Source organism: Thamnophis sirtalis, unplaced genomic scaffold, assembly GCF_051295495.1.
Source record: "Thamnophis sirtalis isolate CommonGarterSnake01/CBP01778 unplaced genomic scaffold, rThaSir2_p1.2 scaffold_1, whole genome shotgun sequence".
Classification (NCBI taxonomy): Eukaryota; Metazoa; Chordata; class Lepidosauria; order Squamata; family Natricidae; genus Thamnophis; species Thamnophis sirtalis.
Window position 1 is genome coordinate 149456701 of NW_028261381.1, and position 19082 is coordinate 149475782.

The 19082-nt window shown below is 40.1% G+C and overlaps 1 protein-coding gene across 2 annotated transcripts in view; it reads left to right on the forward strand.

Moving 5' to 3' along the window:
* KCNH5 (potassium voltage-gated channel subfamily H member 5) overlaps positions 1 to 19082 on the forward strand; it is a 212081-nt gene that overhangs the window by 180188 nt on the left and 12811 nt on the right. For both annotated transcript variants that reach the window (XM_014063810.2, XM_087727455.1), the window contains exon 10: positions 5592 to 5788. In XM_014063810.2, the coding sequence (XP_013919285.1) occupies positions 5592 to 5788 (197 nt within the window). The remainder of the gene's footprint in view (positions 1 to 5591; positions 5789 to 19082) is intronic.

The window sequence follows — 19082 nt, forward strand, 5'->3', positions numbered from 1 at the left end:
AAGTCCACATATCTTAAAAGTTGCCAAGGTTGAGCAAACACTGGGATTACTGGGTTAGTAGGGCCAGTTCAGAAGTTCACCTTTAGTGCAGGAGGGAGAAAGATAAGGCTTTCATCCACATACTCTTCTTGCCTAGTGCAGAGGTAGCCTGTTAACCATTTGTTGAGGGCATTGCCTCACAATAGAGACTCTATTGCAGTTCTAGTGTGTCCCTGAGGCAGACCAAAGCAGGATCCGTGAACCATCAGAAAAATGGCATTTTCTATTAGAAAACAGAACACAACCCCCAATATGAAGGTTCTGATTCACACAGAAGAAGGATTCTGAAGAAAGTTGATGATCTGCAGGACTCAAGTTGGCTCTCTGCAGAACCATCTCCACCCCTCAACATCTGAACATAGGACACTGTGTTTCTCTTGCCATTTCTCTTTGGGTGCTAGAGAGTACAGAACCTCTCCCCTCCCTTTTTTTAAAGGTTCATATAGGGCGGTGATGGGTTCCAGATCCTGTTGCAACTGGTACGGTGCAACGGGACCATGCCTCCACAGTATGCACGCAGCACACGCATGTGTACTTGCCATCCGCGATGGCTCTGCGATGCTCCAGCCGCTCAGCGGAGCATTGCACAGGCCCGTGCGTGGAAGCCCCGATCGGCTCAAATACAGGTAAGGAGACTGGGCGGGTGGGCACTCCAGAGCACTGTACCAGAATGGTACCTGGTGCTCCCAGCAGGCACTGGTACACCCATATCAGGGCATACTGGTTGTATCCCACCACTGATGTAGTAATAGCAAATTTATGGAATAACTTCCACAAACCACTTCCACAATTATCAGTAATTTCTGCTGCTTGTTTTTTCACCTCCCCAGCAAATTCAAAAGCTGGCTAGAAAGGAAAAGGAAACATGCTGGAGAAAAGAAACCAGAGAGACAAGGAACCTTCATTCTCCTTGTTCCTCTTCCCTTCTCTGCATCTGCTTTTACCTCCCTACTTTCACCACAGCAGCCTTTAAAACAGGGATGTCAAACGCAAGGCCCAAGGGCTGGATGCAGCCCATGATGTGGTCAGATCCAGCCCATAGGGCCATCCTGGTCTACCCAATGCGAAGAGGAAACATTGGGCCAGCATGGCTTCAGCCCAGTCTACCCAGTATGAAGAGGAAAGATCAGGCCAATGTAGCTTCAGCCTGGTCTATCAATGTGAAGAACAAAGATCAAGCCAGTGCGGCTTCGGCCCACTCTACCCAATGCAAAGAGGAAACATGCCAGAAGTTTGGAGAGTGGCATCAAGCTGGCCACACCCAGTTGGTCATACACATCCAATTGGCCACACACACCCAGTCAGCCATGCCCAGCTGGCCCCCCGAGGTCAACCACAGCCCTGATGCAGCCCTCACTGAAATTGAGTTTTACACCCCTGCCCTAAAAGTAGAAAGGGGAAACAGAGAAATGATCTGCTTTGGGAGCTGCTAACAAACACAGAGAAAGAAAGGAGTTGAAGACTTATAGTATCTTTAGCCCAAAGGGAAATTCAAGATGGAAAGCCACATTCCACGTCATGAAGTTATGGGGGAGTTAAAGCTAGATATTAATATCCTTTGGAAACCATCAGATTTCTGGGCAGAGCAATTGGGTGGATAATTTTTCCAAATTTAACTTTTTTGAAGAAATAGTTTTCTAATAATATCTTATTGGTTGGACTTTCCCCGGTAGCTTGGATAGCAAAAAAATAAAATAATAAAAATAAAAACCAATCAGAGGCATTCTTTCATGGGAAGTCAGAGAAGCTGCAGAACACTGGGGAACTGAGTATTTGATGAATGGCAGGACACATACAAGCAGTCCTTGGCCACCTTTGAATTGAATTCACTGCCAGAACACATTCTATATGTGAGAATTTCATTGGATTTGTCTTCTTTTGTAAAAAGTGGAAGTTATTGTTTCTTTGAAGGGCAGAAAGTTTTAAAAGAATCAGCCTTGGAGAGCAATAACAAGACCCAGTTTCTGACAGAGACACACACCGTGAAACCCCTGAAGTTCTTTTCTTGCACTAAAAATTCCATGTAACTAATTTACTCAAAACCCAGTACTTCCAAAAAAAGCTTCAGTGGATAATGTTCTCTTTGATAATTTCACCTTCAGTGTTTAGAAAACGTTTCGTTTCGTTTATTGGTTTTGTATGCCGCCCACTCCCGAAGGACTCCTGGCGGGTCACAATGAAATGGGGGAGGGGATAAATAAGACAATACAAACAATATTAAAATACACAACAGTCACAAATGAAGCGGGGCTGGATACTTCAACAGCCCCCAGCCTGCCGGAACAGCCAGGACTTGGTAGCTTTACGGAAGGCCGGGAGGGTAGTAAGGGTCCGGATCTCCATGGGGAGCTCGTTCCAGAGGGTCGGAGCAGCAACAGAGAAGGCTCTCCCCCAGGGGGGTCGCCAGCCGACATTGGCTGGCAGATGGAACCCGGAGAAGGCCGAGCCTGTGTGATCGAATCGGTCTTTGGGAGGTAATTGGCAGGAGGCGGACACAAGTGACTAACAGGCACAAGTGACTATTTTATCATTTTTGCAGCATGATGACACTTTTTTCTTGTGTGCAAACACAAACTCATAATTTCATTTTGGTAGGCTTCTAATTAAAAAAATGATTAAGCAGATGCCTCTTTTGCAGCTGACCAATTGGCAGCATTCGGGATTGTAGTTATTTTTAACAGAGCCATTGAATCAAAAGAAACGAAACCTGTTTGGGTTTCTCTCAAAACCTCTCATAAATAATTATTTATTTTCTATGACCACTATTTTCATACATCTTCAGAAGAATCATACAAGTATGAAATCTAGTATCTGTCAGATCTCTAGTGTAGGAAACAGTGCCAATTAGTTTTCTTAGTCCTTAATGATGTATTAACTAGTACAGATACCATTCACTTACTGACTGCATTTGGGACTGACAGCTCTGTGGCCAAGCAATGTGGTCATATTTCTTTTTTAAAAAAACAATCATGCAACTGCACCTGATTTACAATAGAAGTTCCGGCAGTTCTGACTGAGGTCATTAAGCAAATCACCATGAAGTGTTGTTAGATGTCCTGTGACTGTCCTGCAACTTCCTACCAGAACATTGCATGTCAGAAGCTGGCTGTGAAGATCACAAATGGTGATTATATGGTTGCAAGAGCACTGTGATGGCGGCAACTTCAAGGATGGTTATAAGTTCATCTGAATTGGCATTGTCATAACTTTAATTGGTCTCTGAATGAATGGTTGGCAAACAAGGTACATTATACTGCCAGTCAGACTTTTTTGAAGGTGACCTCAAGAAGTTTCAGAAGACAGCAATAACAATAGCACTTAGACTTATATACCGCTTCCCAGTGCTTTACAGCCTTCTCTAAGCTGTTTACAGAATCAGCCTATTGCCCCCAACAATCTGGGTCCTCATTTTACCCACCTCGGAAGGATGGAAGGCTGAATCAACCTTGAGCATGGTGAGATTTGAATTGCTAAGTTGCAGGCAGCCAGCAGGCAGCAGAAGTAGCCTGCAGTACTGCATTCTACCCATTGCGCCACGACGGCTCTTTAAGATAAGATAGTTATCAGTCAGGAAACATAGTGGTCAGTTATAGTTCAAAACATCTGTGGTATAAATTCATGGGGCACATTTCTTCTTAGAATAAAGGGGAAAATCATTTGTTTCATTCCATAATTCAGAAGCTGCAAAATTTGCTTTTGAGGCTGCTTTCCATGCTGCCACTGAGAGTGTAAGATTGCCATCCATCTGGTATTTCCCAAGTGACTCTCTGGAAGCTGAGAAGAAAAAAATTATCCCCGAAATAGCTCAGATCGGGATAGCAGCACATAGTGGTGCACACAGCATTCAGGAAGAAATGAGGCAAAGCTTCTCAGTTGTAGTCTTGGAGAAGGAACATTGTTGGATAGGAGATAGCTTAATGCAGCAGAAAGAATGCATACACAGAGAGAAACACTTAGAACAATGCTTCTCAAGCTTGGTAACTTTAAAAAGTGTGGATTTCAATTCTCAGAATTCTCTAACCAGTCTGGTAATTGATGTCCATACATTTAGAACTGGCAAAGTTGAGAAACACCGAATTAAGATGATAGCATTTTAAAGAAAATATTTTAGAGACTGGTGCTCATGTGTATGGGGAAAAAAACCTGAAAGATTAATATTATTTAAGAAATAATGTAATAATAAGAAAGTTTGATTGACTCAAGTTTATCAAAAGCTGTGTGTGTGCTATTGGAAAGTGAGTGAGCCAGCTACAGATATGAGGCCAGAGATGGTAGAGAAAGGAAAACTGAGCTGAGAGAGGATGAATGCTATGAAATCTTTGAGAATATCAATCTAGCTAATAGTATATGCAAGGTAAGTATTTTGCACAGAAATATGCAAAGTCTCTACCATGTTTTCCAGAAAATAAGACTGGGTCTTATATTAATTTGTGCTCCAAAAGATGCATTAGGACTTATTTTCTGATTAGGTCTTCTTTTGGGGGAAATATGGCACTAAATACATCCATCTGGCTGACAATCTTAACTGGAGTTTATTCTGGGGTTAGGGCTTATATTACCAGCATTGTGAAAAATCATGCTAGGACTTCTTTTCCAGTTAGCTATTATTTTTGGGAAAACAGGGTATTGCTACATCAATTATCCCTACATGGAGAAACATAGAAAGCCAGTGCAATGCCATTTTAACTATTGCTGTTTCACTGAGAGGCAGTTTGGCGTAGTGGTTAAGGTACCAACTAGAGACCAGAAGTTCTAGTCCCACTTAAGGCAGAAGCCAGCTGACTGATCTTGCGCCAATCACTCTCTCTTAGCCCTAGGAAGAAGAGGGCATCAACAAACCAGTTTCAAACAAATTCCAAGAAAACTCTTGCAGTAGTTGCCAGGAGTGCACACGGATTCAAGCGCGCGCGCGCACACACACACACACACACACACACATTAAGCAAAAGATTTCAACTTATTGGTGTATTAAGAAGGGGCATGCCCAAAAAGCAGACAAATAGGGTTGCTGTGAGGCACCACACCAATTGCAAGACAGAGTTTGGGCTACAGTGGTCTGAATGGTAGAACCCGCAGTGGCGTACCTTAAACGTTTATTTAAATTGCAGGGATTCGTGAGATTCGTAATTTCATTGCACAGACATGAGAACCACCAGTCGTTATGATGAAGACTTAGATTTCCTATTGTAAACACTAATTTAGGCATGGAGACTTATGAAAGAGCAAATGCTGATTGCTGTAGCCCAAACCTTTGATTCTGAAGAGCTACTTTAGAACCTGTGAGCTTTGATGGGAGTAACCATAAAAATCATGAGTTATCAAATAAACTGTTCACAGTTTCCTCGTGATAAAGGAACAAAGCTAACTAGATGATGCCTCCCCTTCTCCAGAAATTTCACTTCTTGTTTATCTATAGTGATCCTAGATGACAGCCACTTTTTCTTGCTGCAGGTTGAATTTCTACTTTTAAGAAATGACAGTGTTGATTTTTATTCGTTTATTTATTTTCTATAAACTTTGGTTTTTAATTGCCTTTTACATTCCTTTGCCAGGTAAAGGGGATGTTTTTGGTGACATCTTCTGGAAAGAGACCACTCTGGCTCACGCATGTGCCAACGTACGGGCCCTAACCTATTGCGATTTGCACATTATCAAACGGGAAGCTTTGCTGAAAGTTCTGGACTTTTATACAGCTTTTGCAAACTCTTTCTCAAGGAACCTCACTCTAACCTGCAATCTGAGGAAACGGGTAAGATCTCTTTAATCGAATTTTACATGCAAGTTTCTTTGTACAGTAGTGATCTAATTTTCAAGTCAGAAGCTTCTCTCCAAGGGACTAGTTTGTCAGCTATGTGTTTTAGCTCAAAAGTACAGTAAAAGCTTTTTCATGAATGTTGAGACTAAACCAGAGAAAATTAATGATAAAGAGGTAGTGAAACTGGGGAGGAGAAGGAAAGGCATTGTATAATGCACTGATTTAGATCTGCAGGTCAGAAGGTTCCCATCCTTCCTGAAGGAATACGAAATGTTGAAGAAGTATCTGTGGGGGAATGCTTCATGTCCTTTATTAGTTACAAGGAGACTGAGTAGGTAGAAAGGCCCGTGCTTATAACTGGATGAACTATGCTATTACTAGGAAATTCTGGGCAAGAAAATACAAGAATGGAGTAAGCAGAAGATTCTGGAATGTTTTAGAGTGAGTGGTCTATAACAATATAACAACGCAAGAAGGAAAGAGAGAAAATGTAGGAAATCTGTAGAAAAAAGATGCAGGGAGAACATCAGGTTGGAATTAAAATGTTGTCTCATTTAATTCATCTTCCTCTTCTTCCTCTTCGTCCTCCCTTCATGCATACTTATTCAATTCCCTGAATTAATGTAACATTTTTAATCAAATGTGACTGCAAACTAAATCAAACTGAATTTTTTGGCATGGCTTCTGTTTTTTTTTAAATTGTACATTTAGTTCACTCAAAGGGTAAGCTTCCTCCATCTCATCTTAAAGAATTCAAGTGTTACTGGTATAAGCAATTAAAATTGTGTTCTTAAGAGTAACCTAGATATGACAAAAATAATAAAATAGCAACTGCAAAAATATCTTCATACTTTATCAAGCAACAGATCTCTCTATCAGTTGGAAATAATGTTATATCCATGAATTATCTATTAAAAATATTTATTTAGGGTTGCTTTGGGAGATGTCTTAGCTTTATGTCACTGAGAAAAAAAATCTCTTTTTTTATGTTGGTGTTTCAAAAACAGAGTAATAATTGACATATAAAAATTGTCTGCATGAGCAATTCTCATAAGACCGATGAACAGATTTATGGAGCATTAATGCCAACATTTTACTGCTGGAATAGATTTATTCATTTATTTTCTACAACTCTATTTTATCATGGGAGTAGACATTTGTAGGCACAAAAGATCTCCACTTATGAAAATTTGTAAGCAAATCCACATAGCAAAGCGTGTGTGGCTGTTGAATTGGTGGAGTACTCAGAAGTCCATCTCTATTTCAGCATATGGAACACTACGAGCAATATAAAGATGTCCAATAGCATGCATGCATCATCCATTATTCCAGATGCAATTTAAAACTGAAATCTGATGCATACTTATCCTCTTGATAGGAATGTATTTTTCACTATATAAATATATGAATTGTAAATTCCACCAGGTTGGTAGAAAACAAATTGCTCTGAAACTTGGGTTTATTCCACGGCCTTCTGGCTGCTAAGCATATGTTCTGCAAGTTCTGGTTAACAGTAGAAACTCCAGAGAGAGTATAGCCTTGGTTTTCAGTTTTTCTTTGCCTTTAAAGAAAAAGACCAAAAACACTACCTTTTGTAAAGAAAAAATCAAGTTTCAGATTCCAAAGTTGTGAATGAATTAGATAATGAAGATGAACTTTGTTAGATTGGGTAAGGAAAGGCACACTCAGGCTTAGGCAACAACAGCTCTTTATTAACTCTGAGACAACTATGTACAATCCAGCGAAGGTTCAGTCTGACAGCAGCCCTTTTATAGGGAGCTGTCAGACCCTTCAACCAATCAGGTTGAATCTCTGTTCCCACTGGAACAGAGGACCTTGGTGTAAACCAGTGTAACTGATTCTGGTATCTAACACCCCACCCCGCTTAGATGGAATCAACCAACTTGTGATGTAGTCACGCAGGTAGGCGGGCTTTCTAGTGGCTTGCCCAGACCTGCGCAGTTCAGTTGGTGGGTGTTCTTCAGTCAGGTCGGACTGACTTGTTGACTTTGCGGCTTCGCCTGGTGGAAGCTCCTGGAACTTTTCCCAGGCCGTGGCTGGAGCTTCTGGAGCTGGTTCGCTTGGAGCTCACTGTGGGCCTGCAACCCTAACATATAAATGCCCCAGTCCCTTCAGCTTGAGTTGTCTGTGGAAGGAGTGACTTCGTGCTCCTTTTGGGTAGGGCTTTGGCTAACTCGTGCAGGAGTTACCTCTGGCTGCCTAAGATTGGAGTTGGAGAGGCGGCCATGGAGTTGGTCAACATGCCATCCCCAATTCCAACTGTCCTCAAGCTCTACTAGGTAAGAGCGAGGTCCGATGATGCTTATTACTGTGGCAGGAATCCACAGAGTTCCCCCAGCGTAGTTGTGAGAGTAAACTGAATCCCCTACACTAAAGTTCCTTATTTTGCTTGTCGAATCTGGGGGCGATGCGGCAGAGTAGTTTGAGTGTAGCTGGTCTAAGTGGGACCTTAGCCGGTGACCCATTAGAAGCTCAGAAGGGCTTCTCCCAGTGGTAGCACTTGGCATGATGTGTTGTATGAGGAGGAATTGATCAACCCATGTTTGCCAATCTCCCGGGCCCATCCTGGATAGGTCCTCTTTTGCAGATCTCACCATTCTCTCTGCCTGACTATTGGAGGCCAGATGGAATGGAGCGACCAGGGCAGGTCTGATTCACTGCGCTGCTAAGTAGGTCTCGAACTGCATAGCCGTAAATTGGGGGCCATTGTCAAAGACCAAGACATCAGGCAGGCCGTTAGTGGAGAAAAGTCTCTGTAGTGCCTTGATGCCGTAGTGCCTTCTGCCATGGTAGAGATCATGAGGACTACTTCTAGCCATTTCGAGTAGGCGTCCACAACTACCATGAAAGTCTGGCCATGAACTGGGCCAGCGAAATCTATGTGCACCCTAGACCACAGTGCTTGAGGTCACTCTCACTCCTTAGTGGGCGCCTCTGGGGGAGCTGGTCTGGATTCCTAGCCACCCATTCTTCTATCTCCCTGTCCATGTTAGGCCACCACATGTAACTCCTGTCCAAAGACTGCATCCTGACAATTCCAGGATGCCCTACGTGCAAAGCCTCTAATACTACAACACACAGTTTGGGTGGAACAATGACCCGTCCCCCCACAGTAAGCAACCATTATTTACAGACAGTTCATTATGTTTGCAGTAAAACATTTTTAATTCAGACCCGACAGGGCTTGGGCTACCACCTCCACACTCAATTCAAAACCTGTTTGAGGGTGGAGTTTTTTCAGAGTGGTGGGCAATGTCACTAGACAAGACAGGACCAGACTCTAGGCAGTCAATGAGGAGGACTGGAGTCTCAGGGTAGGGTCTGCAAGCAGTTCAGGCAGTGGGCATCGACTCAAAGCGTTGGCATGCCCCAATGTAGAGCCAAGTCGATGGTTGATTCCGGTCACTTCTAGACCCAGGGCTTCGAACCAGTCAAGTCCCAGGAGACTCTGCAGGTTTCCGTTGACTACCATCACTGGTAGCTGGCCACAGAAAGTCTTGAATTTCATCCGGAAGATGCCCTGTCCCACGATGGGGACTCAGTTCGCCTGGTAGTCATGAAGGCGGATGTCAGGAACCTGTAGATGCTGCTTCTTAAGGCTAGGGATCGCCTGCTTGAGTTCTGCCCAAGGCATTATGGTCAAGGATGACCCAGTGTCAATCTCCATTTCGCATGGAGAGTCCTCAATGAGGACTGTGACTTTCAGCTTTTTTGGCCACTTCGTGTGGACTTGGCCTATGGATGTGTGGTAGGTGACTCTGGTGCTGCCTTCTGTTCACCATGGCAGTGGCTGCCTTGCCCCTTGGTTGGGCCTCTGCTGGTGGTTAGGTCAGCTTCTGGGCTTCCAGGTTGTAACGGGGTGATTGCTTCTGCATACCTTAGCGATATGCCCTTTTCGATCGCAGCATTGGCAGATTGCATCACGGAAACGGCAATATGTTCTGAGATGGTCTCCTCCACAACCGGTACAAGGCGGGAAACATGGTTCAAATTTTCACGCCGGCTTGGTGTGGTCACTGCGCATGTGGTAGCTGTCATCTTCACTGTCCGAGCCTTCAGATGAATGCCTCCAGTTCATTGCAGATGTTGTATTTTTGGAGAAATTGCATAGTCAGAACTGAGAACAGGTAGTAGACTAATCAAATATTCCCTGCCATCTTTTAGCTCTGAACACTATTTGTGTTTTGCTTTTCTATTTTATTCCAATTTTAAAGATCCTGAATGCATTTTTAAAATGTTTGATTCTTTTGAAGACTTTTTTTTTTTTAATGAAAATGCGTTTCTGGTTATATGGCAGGAACATTTTCTCTGCTGCTCCAGTTTTACAACAAGACTGTTTTTGATCAGTGGTATATGTTTTCTTTAAAAAAAACACGTTGCTGAAGAATGTAGTGGGTTATACCAGTGGCATCATTCTATCAATTGAAAATACCTTATTTTTATTCTTGTTCAAGTCACTGCTTGCATGGGTTGTTGTCCAAATATTTTCCCAGTCCACTGTGATTTCATTGCCCAGGAAATTGTTAATATTTTTGTTTCCCCATAAGTATAGCAGTAGAACTAGCAGAATATATACATATGAGTAAACTCTATCTAGCATTATTTAAATAATAATAAAGGAACCTGTAGCCTTTGGACTTCCCACCATCCTTTCCACCATGTCCATTGATGAAGGATCTTGGGGCTTAGAATATAGCACTTCTAAAAAAACAGAAATTTCATTTATTTTCATCACTGTTCCATAGGCTTTAGTTAGCTTTGAAAACAAGAAATCACAACCTGCATCCCAGCAAAATAAATATAGCTCCTCTTTATATACTTTATGATCTTGCCATTTACTATACACCGAACAAAGACACAAGAAAAATACTTTTCTGGAAGAATTCTTAATGTGAAGCAAGGAATAATCTGATAAGCGATTAATAGGCATTTTCTCACCTGTCTTTCATTTCTGCTTCCTTCTGAAGGGAAAATTATAGTGATGGTACCTGTTTGGATGGATATGATCTTCAGCATTTATGGAGACTTTCTCTTGCAGGAAATCGGCTGTTATAAGCAATTGTTTGACTGTTTGACAAGGTCAAACCTATCATGTGTAGGTGATTTATGGATGGGAAATTCTGGAAAAAGTTCCTGGGGCGTCACTACTGATATTAGGATTGCACTGGAAATTCCTTTCTAATACTCCGAGGCTGCAAACTCATGGTCATTATACTATATCATATAGTAAACAAGATGTATGGTCAAGAGTTATTAGAAGCTTAAAAAGATTCCAAACTGCCATGATAGACTCTTTTTCTTTTCTTATTTTCTCCATTAATTTTCTCCATCCCAGAATGTGTCTTTTTCAGGGAAGTAATAAACTATTGATGCAATCTAGCTAAATTATGAAGGAGTTATACATGACAAAAATCAGTATTATTTCATTTTTTCCTACCTATCAACAGCCCTTGTAGCATTCTTTATAAATCCCCACTGTCTTTATTATACATTCCTTTTTGGGTTGTCTTTTGGGGTATTTTGGTTATTTCTAAATACTTTCTCTGCTATATAATTTGACCCTCACAATTAACCTTTGCAAAGCAAAGGAGGGAAAAGAGCATTTGCTACTAAAATAATCAGGTTGGGAATTGTTATATATTTATTGAACTGATTTGATGTTTTTTTCATGACGCCCAACTTCAACCAAATTATTCACAGAGAAACTTTTCAGGGCAACTGCTAAAAGAGGTCTTTTGTATGAGGAAAAAACTTTTTCTATATCAACGCTATATAATTTAGAGCTTTTGAGATTTCAAGTTGTAGTTGAAAGACCCAATGTTTTTCACTGATTAAGAAGAGGAAATATGCAGAAAGTATATTTTGGAGGGGTAAGGTTAAGGAACTGACATTTGACATTATTTTGTTACTCAGGTGTTACAGTTATAAGGAACATGGGAGTGCTAGAGAAAAACTCCTCTATTGAACCCTTTTATTCCAGAGGAACAACTACGTATAAATGATTAATAGAGAATATGCTCCATTTGAAATATAACTATAATGATAATTTGCAAATATGTATGTATGTATGTATGTATGTATGCATGCATGCATGCATGCATGCATGTATGTATGTATGTACGGTATGTATGTACAGTATGTATGTATGTGTGTATGTATCAGAGGTGGTATTCAGCAGTAGAGAGAGAACCAGCAGTAGAGAACCAGTAGTGGAAATTTTGAGTAGTTCAGAGAACCTGTAAATACTACCTCTGACTGGCCCCACCTACATCTTTTCTCTGCCTCCCAAGTCTCAACTGATTGGGAGGGAATGGAGATTTTGCAGTATCCTTCACCTGCCACACCCACCAAGTCACACCCACCAAGCCAAGCCATGCCAACAGAATTGGTAGTACAAAGAAAATTGAATCCCACCACTGGTATGTATGCATGTATGTATGTACACAAACACACATCTATGTATAATGTACAAAATGTATACAATACCTGATAGGAAAACATACCATTCATACCATTAAGTATATTGCAAAAAATTGCAACTGCTTAAGCCATTACACTATGCTTGCACACTATGAAAACATGCATATAAAATGTATATATTAGGAAAATATACAGGAAAAAGTAATACATATGTAGTAAAAAGTAAGACCACACCTAGAATACTGCATCCAGTTTTGGTCCTTACACTATAAAAAAGATGTTGAGGCTCTAGAAAAAGTGCAGAGGAGAGCAACCAGGATGATTAGGGGACTGGAGACTGAAACATATGAAGAACAGTTACAGGAACTGGGCATGGCTAGTCTAGTGAAGAAAAGGACCAGGGGAGACATGTAGCAGCCTTCCACTATTTGAGGAAAGGGTCAAGCTATTTTCCAAGGCACCCAAAGGCCACACAAGGAATAATGGATGGAAACTGATCAAGGGTTCAACCTAGAAATATTCTGACAGTGAGAACATTCAACCAATTGTTCTCAACCAATGGAACAGCTTGCTCTTGTAGGTTGTGGGAGCTTCATCACTGGAGGCTTTCAAGAAGAGATTGGACTGCCATTTGTCAGAAATGGTACAGAGTCTCCTGCTTGGACAGGAGGTTGGACTAGATGACCTACAAGGTCCCTTCCAATTCTTTTAATCTCTTAATCATTTATTTCTGCCCACCATGTAAATGATAAGATCCTACAGAATTGCTGATCAGCCTAGTAAAACAAAGCAACCAAATTAGAATTGGCCTTTTGTACAGTAATGTTAACTTTCAGTTGGCCTGACTGTAATGGGAAAATATGGGTAGCAAAGTGGAAAGAGGTTTGCCATTCCTTTGCTTAAACAGCAAGCCTAACAATTTTTTTATCAATCTCTTAAAGAAGAAGGGGTGAAGTATTCTATCTGGGAGCCAAATGTGTCCTCTATCAAGTTTCTCTTCCTATATTTTGTTGCAATTTTTTTCCAGCTTATTGCTGCACACAGAACTAGTACCATACAGAAAATAAAATTGCATTTTTCTATCCCTTATTATTCAATTTGATGCAGGAGAATTAACATCATATTTCTTAGGTTGTTACCTTCTTGTATTACACAGTCCTCTCTGCTTTTCAGTATTTCACAACCACATTGACTTCTATTCATCTTCAAAGTAGAACGCCTCCCATTTGACTACTTTATGTTCAAAAGGGTGAAGGCCAGGGTATTTCTAGTGGAAATACCTGAAGGTGATGGAAATACATCTATCAGAAATTCAACAACCTCAGCAGTAACATTGTCCCTCATTAATAGTTAAATAAGTTGAACAAAAACACCGGGAGAAAGTAAACAAGAAATTTGCAAGTACCATGAGAATACAATTTATTAAAATGGTTTTTTTTTAAACCAGGAATAAAACTCATTTCAGAAATTGGGAGGCAGCTTTTGTAAGAGGAGTTTTTAAAATGCAGTGCTCAGCTCCTCTTCTCAGAGCATCCTTGGTATAAAAAGCAAGATTATTTGTCAGATGCTTCTCTACATTCTCATTTTAGCCCAGTTGCAGAGAAAGAGATGTCAGAGGAAGGATTTCAAGGATCTGATCAAGAGGCCAAGTGATCCTAAGTTTCTTTTTGAGTATCCTTAGATAGACAGGAAGCTATCCAGGTGATATTATTGTCTGATCAGATGGCTATTGCAAACGTATCTCAAAGAGATCCAATCCACATGGAACTGATCCAGATTTGGAAATCACATTTCGAGAACATTGCTTTTTTTACCAATGTGGTGAAATTTTCACGGATAACCCTTCTAAGCAGATACAGATATAGCAAAGCAATTCTGTTACTTTTACTGGCATTTGAAAAAGACTCATTAATTATTCACAATTCTTCCTTCAATCGAGGTTAGACTTATGATTTTTCTGAAATGTTTTCAGAATTGATTCATACAAGCTAACGTAAGATCCATCTCTTAGACACTGCCTCTAGCCTTAACCAACTTCTTTGTGAGAGATTTCCAATGTAAATTCCACACTGAAGAAACTAGTCATTCCTGTTGCTGAGTAAAGGAATAGAATTAATTTCAATAATTGATACCAACTTAAATATGAAGCATTAAGCTAAAACAAATCAGTAAAACTCAGCTCTTGATTTACTAAAAGGCTTCCATTTGATTAAATTTTGTGCTTATAGACTCTCTTTACAGGGACCATTAAAATGAAGCAATAAATCAAAGAGGAAAAAATTATCTACTAGACAATAATAATTGTGTTCAGGCAGCTGAATTCTGTAATATATGTAGGGGAAGCTCAGGGTCAGATTATGATATAAGAGCAACTAATGAAGGAATTTGGCTAAGGACAGTAATTTGGTCTTTGCTGAACTTTAAAGGGGTTCTTTGCTTTGATGCTGATTGAACTGAAACAGGACTTTGATCCTGCTTTGTGAAGAAATACATCACCCACCCTCTTCTAAAGAGAAAAATCTTCACTGCTTAACTTCATATTGCTCCAACTGTGCTCTTCAAAACTTTCTGAGACCTGAATAGACCCCTGAAGTCATTGAAAGGACCAAGGAGGGACTTCCAGGGTGACGTCACATTGGTACAGTTACAGGAGAATGAGACTCCGTTCTCCCTGTCTGAATTTTCATGTCTGGAGGCTGGCAGTGGCAAAGCTGGGCATTGGAGGGGACAGCATAGAGAGGGGAAAATCCAGGGATGATGGGGAGAAGAGCGATCTCCCATTGTGAAGGATGGAATCCCTGAAATCATCATGGAAGAGACCAGCTGTCATGGCTTGGTCTGGAGGCATGACAGCCTGATTGATGATGGAGGAAGCAAAAAGGACTTTGATCCTGCTTCGTGAAGAAATATCTCACCCATCCTTTTCTAAAGAGAAAAATATGCACTGCTTAACTTCATATTGCTCCAACTATGTCCCTCAGAACTTTTTGAGACTTAAATAGGCTTCTGAAGACAATAAAAGGACCGAGGAGGCTCCCAAACTGACACAACGTGCTTTAAATAGGTGAAACTCATAACCGCTTGTCTCAAGCATCTCTTCTCCATTATGAAGCATCCTTGTGAAGTTGTAACTCATCATAATAATTGTACAGTGATAAAAGAAGCTGAGATATACTAGGTTCCTTTTTTGATTAAAAAAAATAGATATAATCTTCCATTTTCACCAACAATAACAAGAATTGCATGATTAAAAAAGGAAGTTCAACTAAATAAAATTTTAAAAAGAGCGTTGACTAGATTCATTGTGATTATTTCTCTAACAAATTGTGATTAGGATAATGCAAGAATTTAGGGGCATCCTATCAATTAAAGGCATTGAATGAGTATTTCTAAAATTGCCTGTAAAAGTTAAAGCTGAATAGCTACCGGCCTAGGGCACCATAGCTTAAGAGCATTCTTCCAAATCATTCTAACAACACAAATATTTACATTGGTGGGAGGTTTCACCATCAGTCTCTGTAGCCTAGGGATGCCACATGCCTTTCAATCAGCACTGTAGTTCTAGGTTATTTATTTATTTATTTTTATTAATCAAATTATAACGTCACCCATCTCACCAAAGGCAAAGGCAAAAATATGGGTGTGCATAGTAACCTAAATAGGTATAGACTCCTATTACTGCTAACTGTTAGCAGCACTGAAATAAATCTGGGAAACGATACATTGAAAATAATAATATAAAAACATTGTCATTTTGCCTCTATGAAGTTTTCATTTTTGTTATCTCCTTCCCCATAGAAATATATGTTCCCTTTTTTCATCCAACTCACAATCACAGAAGAATTTCGGATGAAAGGTTCATGGCTACTAGTTTTCTATTCCAATTTAGAGAAGAAATTTAAGGGTACTATAATCAGGTTGCATTTGGGATAAACAAAACAAACTGCCACCATGTGTATTGCCAAAGCTAGTGAATAAAAGACTCAGTAACATTATGACCTTAGTAGCAAGAAAGCTAAACCCTTACATTGGGAACAACTTTCAAACAATAGGCTTCTTAAAATGTGAACATTCATCAGAGATAATGTTGAATATAATCCAAATGTCAGTGCAAAGTACTGTAAGAAACAATGGCTTTGAAAAACAATGTGTTTTTTACCACAGTATAATTGGATCCTAAGGGAAACATTTTGTGCATCAACTTTGCTGGGAAAAATAGATAGGGAAAGAAAAGGGAGAATTTTGAGTATAATAAGTTTAAACTCATCTTCAAAAATTGGCTAGTTTCCAAGGCAAGAAGTAGTAATACTATGACAAAGGCATAGAAAAGAAGACTTCACATTCTGTAGAAAGTCAGATCCCCCCCCCCAATTGTACATTTGTCTTTCTCTACCTTATAGGTTGGGTATGAAATTAACCATGGTGTTAATCCATCAGTATGCTTTCATGCCTTGAAAATTAGGTAGGTCTTGAAAACTCATTCCTCTTGTCTAGTGAGAGTGGATATGGCTGCTTCTTGATCCCACTCATGTTTCCAAGGGGTCCAGATCAAGGGAATAAATACTAACATTGTATTACAGAAGTAAAAAAACCTTTGGGGGCTGAAGTTATGTTTGGGCCTTTGAAAACAAATGATAAGAAAGCAAAGCTGCTTGGAGCCATTGAAAGCCTTGAGACCAACATCTGGAGAACTTCAGAAATAATTTCCAAACAGAAGGATAAAATGACTGGATCAATTGAATTTGCACCCTTCTGAATAGTAGCGAAGTCTACGGAAGTCTATCTTACTATGTTGAACACAGACAGCTGGCCTTCTCTTTAATTGAACAGGGCAGTGCCGTTCTTATTGTGTACAAATGCACAGTTGTGGCATGACCAAACAAGGGGTGGAATAAGCAAATTTATTACAACTCTACAGGAAAAAAATGTCCCAGATTTTCTCCATATGCAATTCGTTTTAATGATCCATGGGGCATTAGTTTGCAAGAATCAATTTTCTGTCTACAAAAATGGTAACATGAAAGACTGCAGATGTTTAATAAAATGTTAAGATTTGGAATGTTGCCTGATTGTGCTGTCATCCATTTTCATTGTATAACCAAGAGCAAGTCTCTTATCTACCCAAGTTGCTGTATAATTTAATACGACTTATCTAATGGCAAAAATATGGTGTATCAAACAAGGAGCATTGCACTCAATTTATCTTAGGGGACAATTGGAACATATAATGGAATAGTTTGCTTTAGAGACCAAATTGAAAAGCAAAGCAATTTGAAACAGAGTTTAATAGGAACAAAAAATGTAACACTTTAGTCCTTCCATTATAGTTTTTTACTTAATGGAATGAGAAATAGGTAAAACAAAGCAGAAGGAACTTAGAATATAGCATGCCAGAGGCCTTTCAATTATTTGCATCTCCTCATTCTGACCGCCAAATAATTTCCATTTAGTGATTTTAGAAAAAGGTGATTGGCAATACCATATAGACATAGGGCCAAATGTTGTAACTGGAAGATAAAATATAGTCAGAGGAGAAGGACATTCTCTCTTGGGGGATGGTTGGGGGAGAGATTGCTGTGATTGGCATTGTTGCTATGGTTTTAATGCATGGGACGCTGCTACCTTCCCACTGAAGTGGTACTTATTTATCTACTCGCATTTGCATGCTTTCAAACTGCTAGAGCTGGGCAAGTAATGGGAGCTCACCCCATCACATGGCACTTGGATCTTGAACCCAGCCGTCAGCTTTCCAACTGACAAGTTCAGCATCTTTACTGAGCTATCACACATCTATCTTCCATTTCTATTGTTCTATAATTCTACTTCTGTGAAGATAAAAACAGAAAGTTCACTCACTTTAGCACCGTGATGGCGAACCTATGGCAGGTGTGCCAGAGGTGGCATGCAGAGCACTCTCCGTGGGAACATGTGCCATCACCAGCTGCTTTTTACGGGCACTGGAGCATCGGAAAATGGTCTGAAAAATGGCCTAAAAGAAGGCTGTTTTCCTGGCCAAAAATGCCTCAAAAATGGCCTGAAAACAGCCCCCAAAACAACCAAAAAACTGGCATGCACATGCCGGCCAGCTGGTCTTCAGATTTTGGTGCTACGGCGTGCGCGCATGCACATGTATTCCAGTTTGGGTACTTGGTGCTGAAAAGGTTCACCATCACTGCTTTAGCAAGAAGTACACAAAGAAATTGGAAGAGATAGAGAGATAGAATGAAACCCTAACTTTCCATCCCTTGAAGTCAATAAATTATCAGGTGCTGAAGAGTTAGTGCAACTTCCAGGCACACTTCCAACTGAACTCGGGTACCGATAGAAGAGATTATTTGTAGCTCAGGGCTGAACTGGTGTCCTTGGTGGTCTCTGAACTTGGTGGTTTTTTTGCAGATCTTTCATTACCAAATTAGGTAACATCATCAGTGCATCAACTCAAGTAATTGTATGATCATTTTGTGAAGAAATTAGAGGAAAAGAGCCTTAAATACTAGCATATGTTTATTATCTAAACTTTTTCTCACCTAATAATCTATTATTCTGAGGCTACAGTGGCTTATAAGAAGCTTACAAGCAAAACACGAATGCAATATCAATCTCTTGGACAAGTTTCCTAGCAGCTGGTGTTCAGATAATATTGCCTCTAATACAGGAGATAATATTTAATTACCATTAGTCTTTGATAGCCAATCTCATTAATCTAATTCCACGCAAATTATTCCCTTTTTAAAAATCTGCCATTTATGTGATTATATTTTTGAGCTAGTAGACTTTCTTCTCCATAGTTGGAATAACCTCACACCATTTTTATGGTCCCTCAGCCAATTTGCTGGTGAAAATGCAA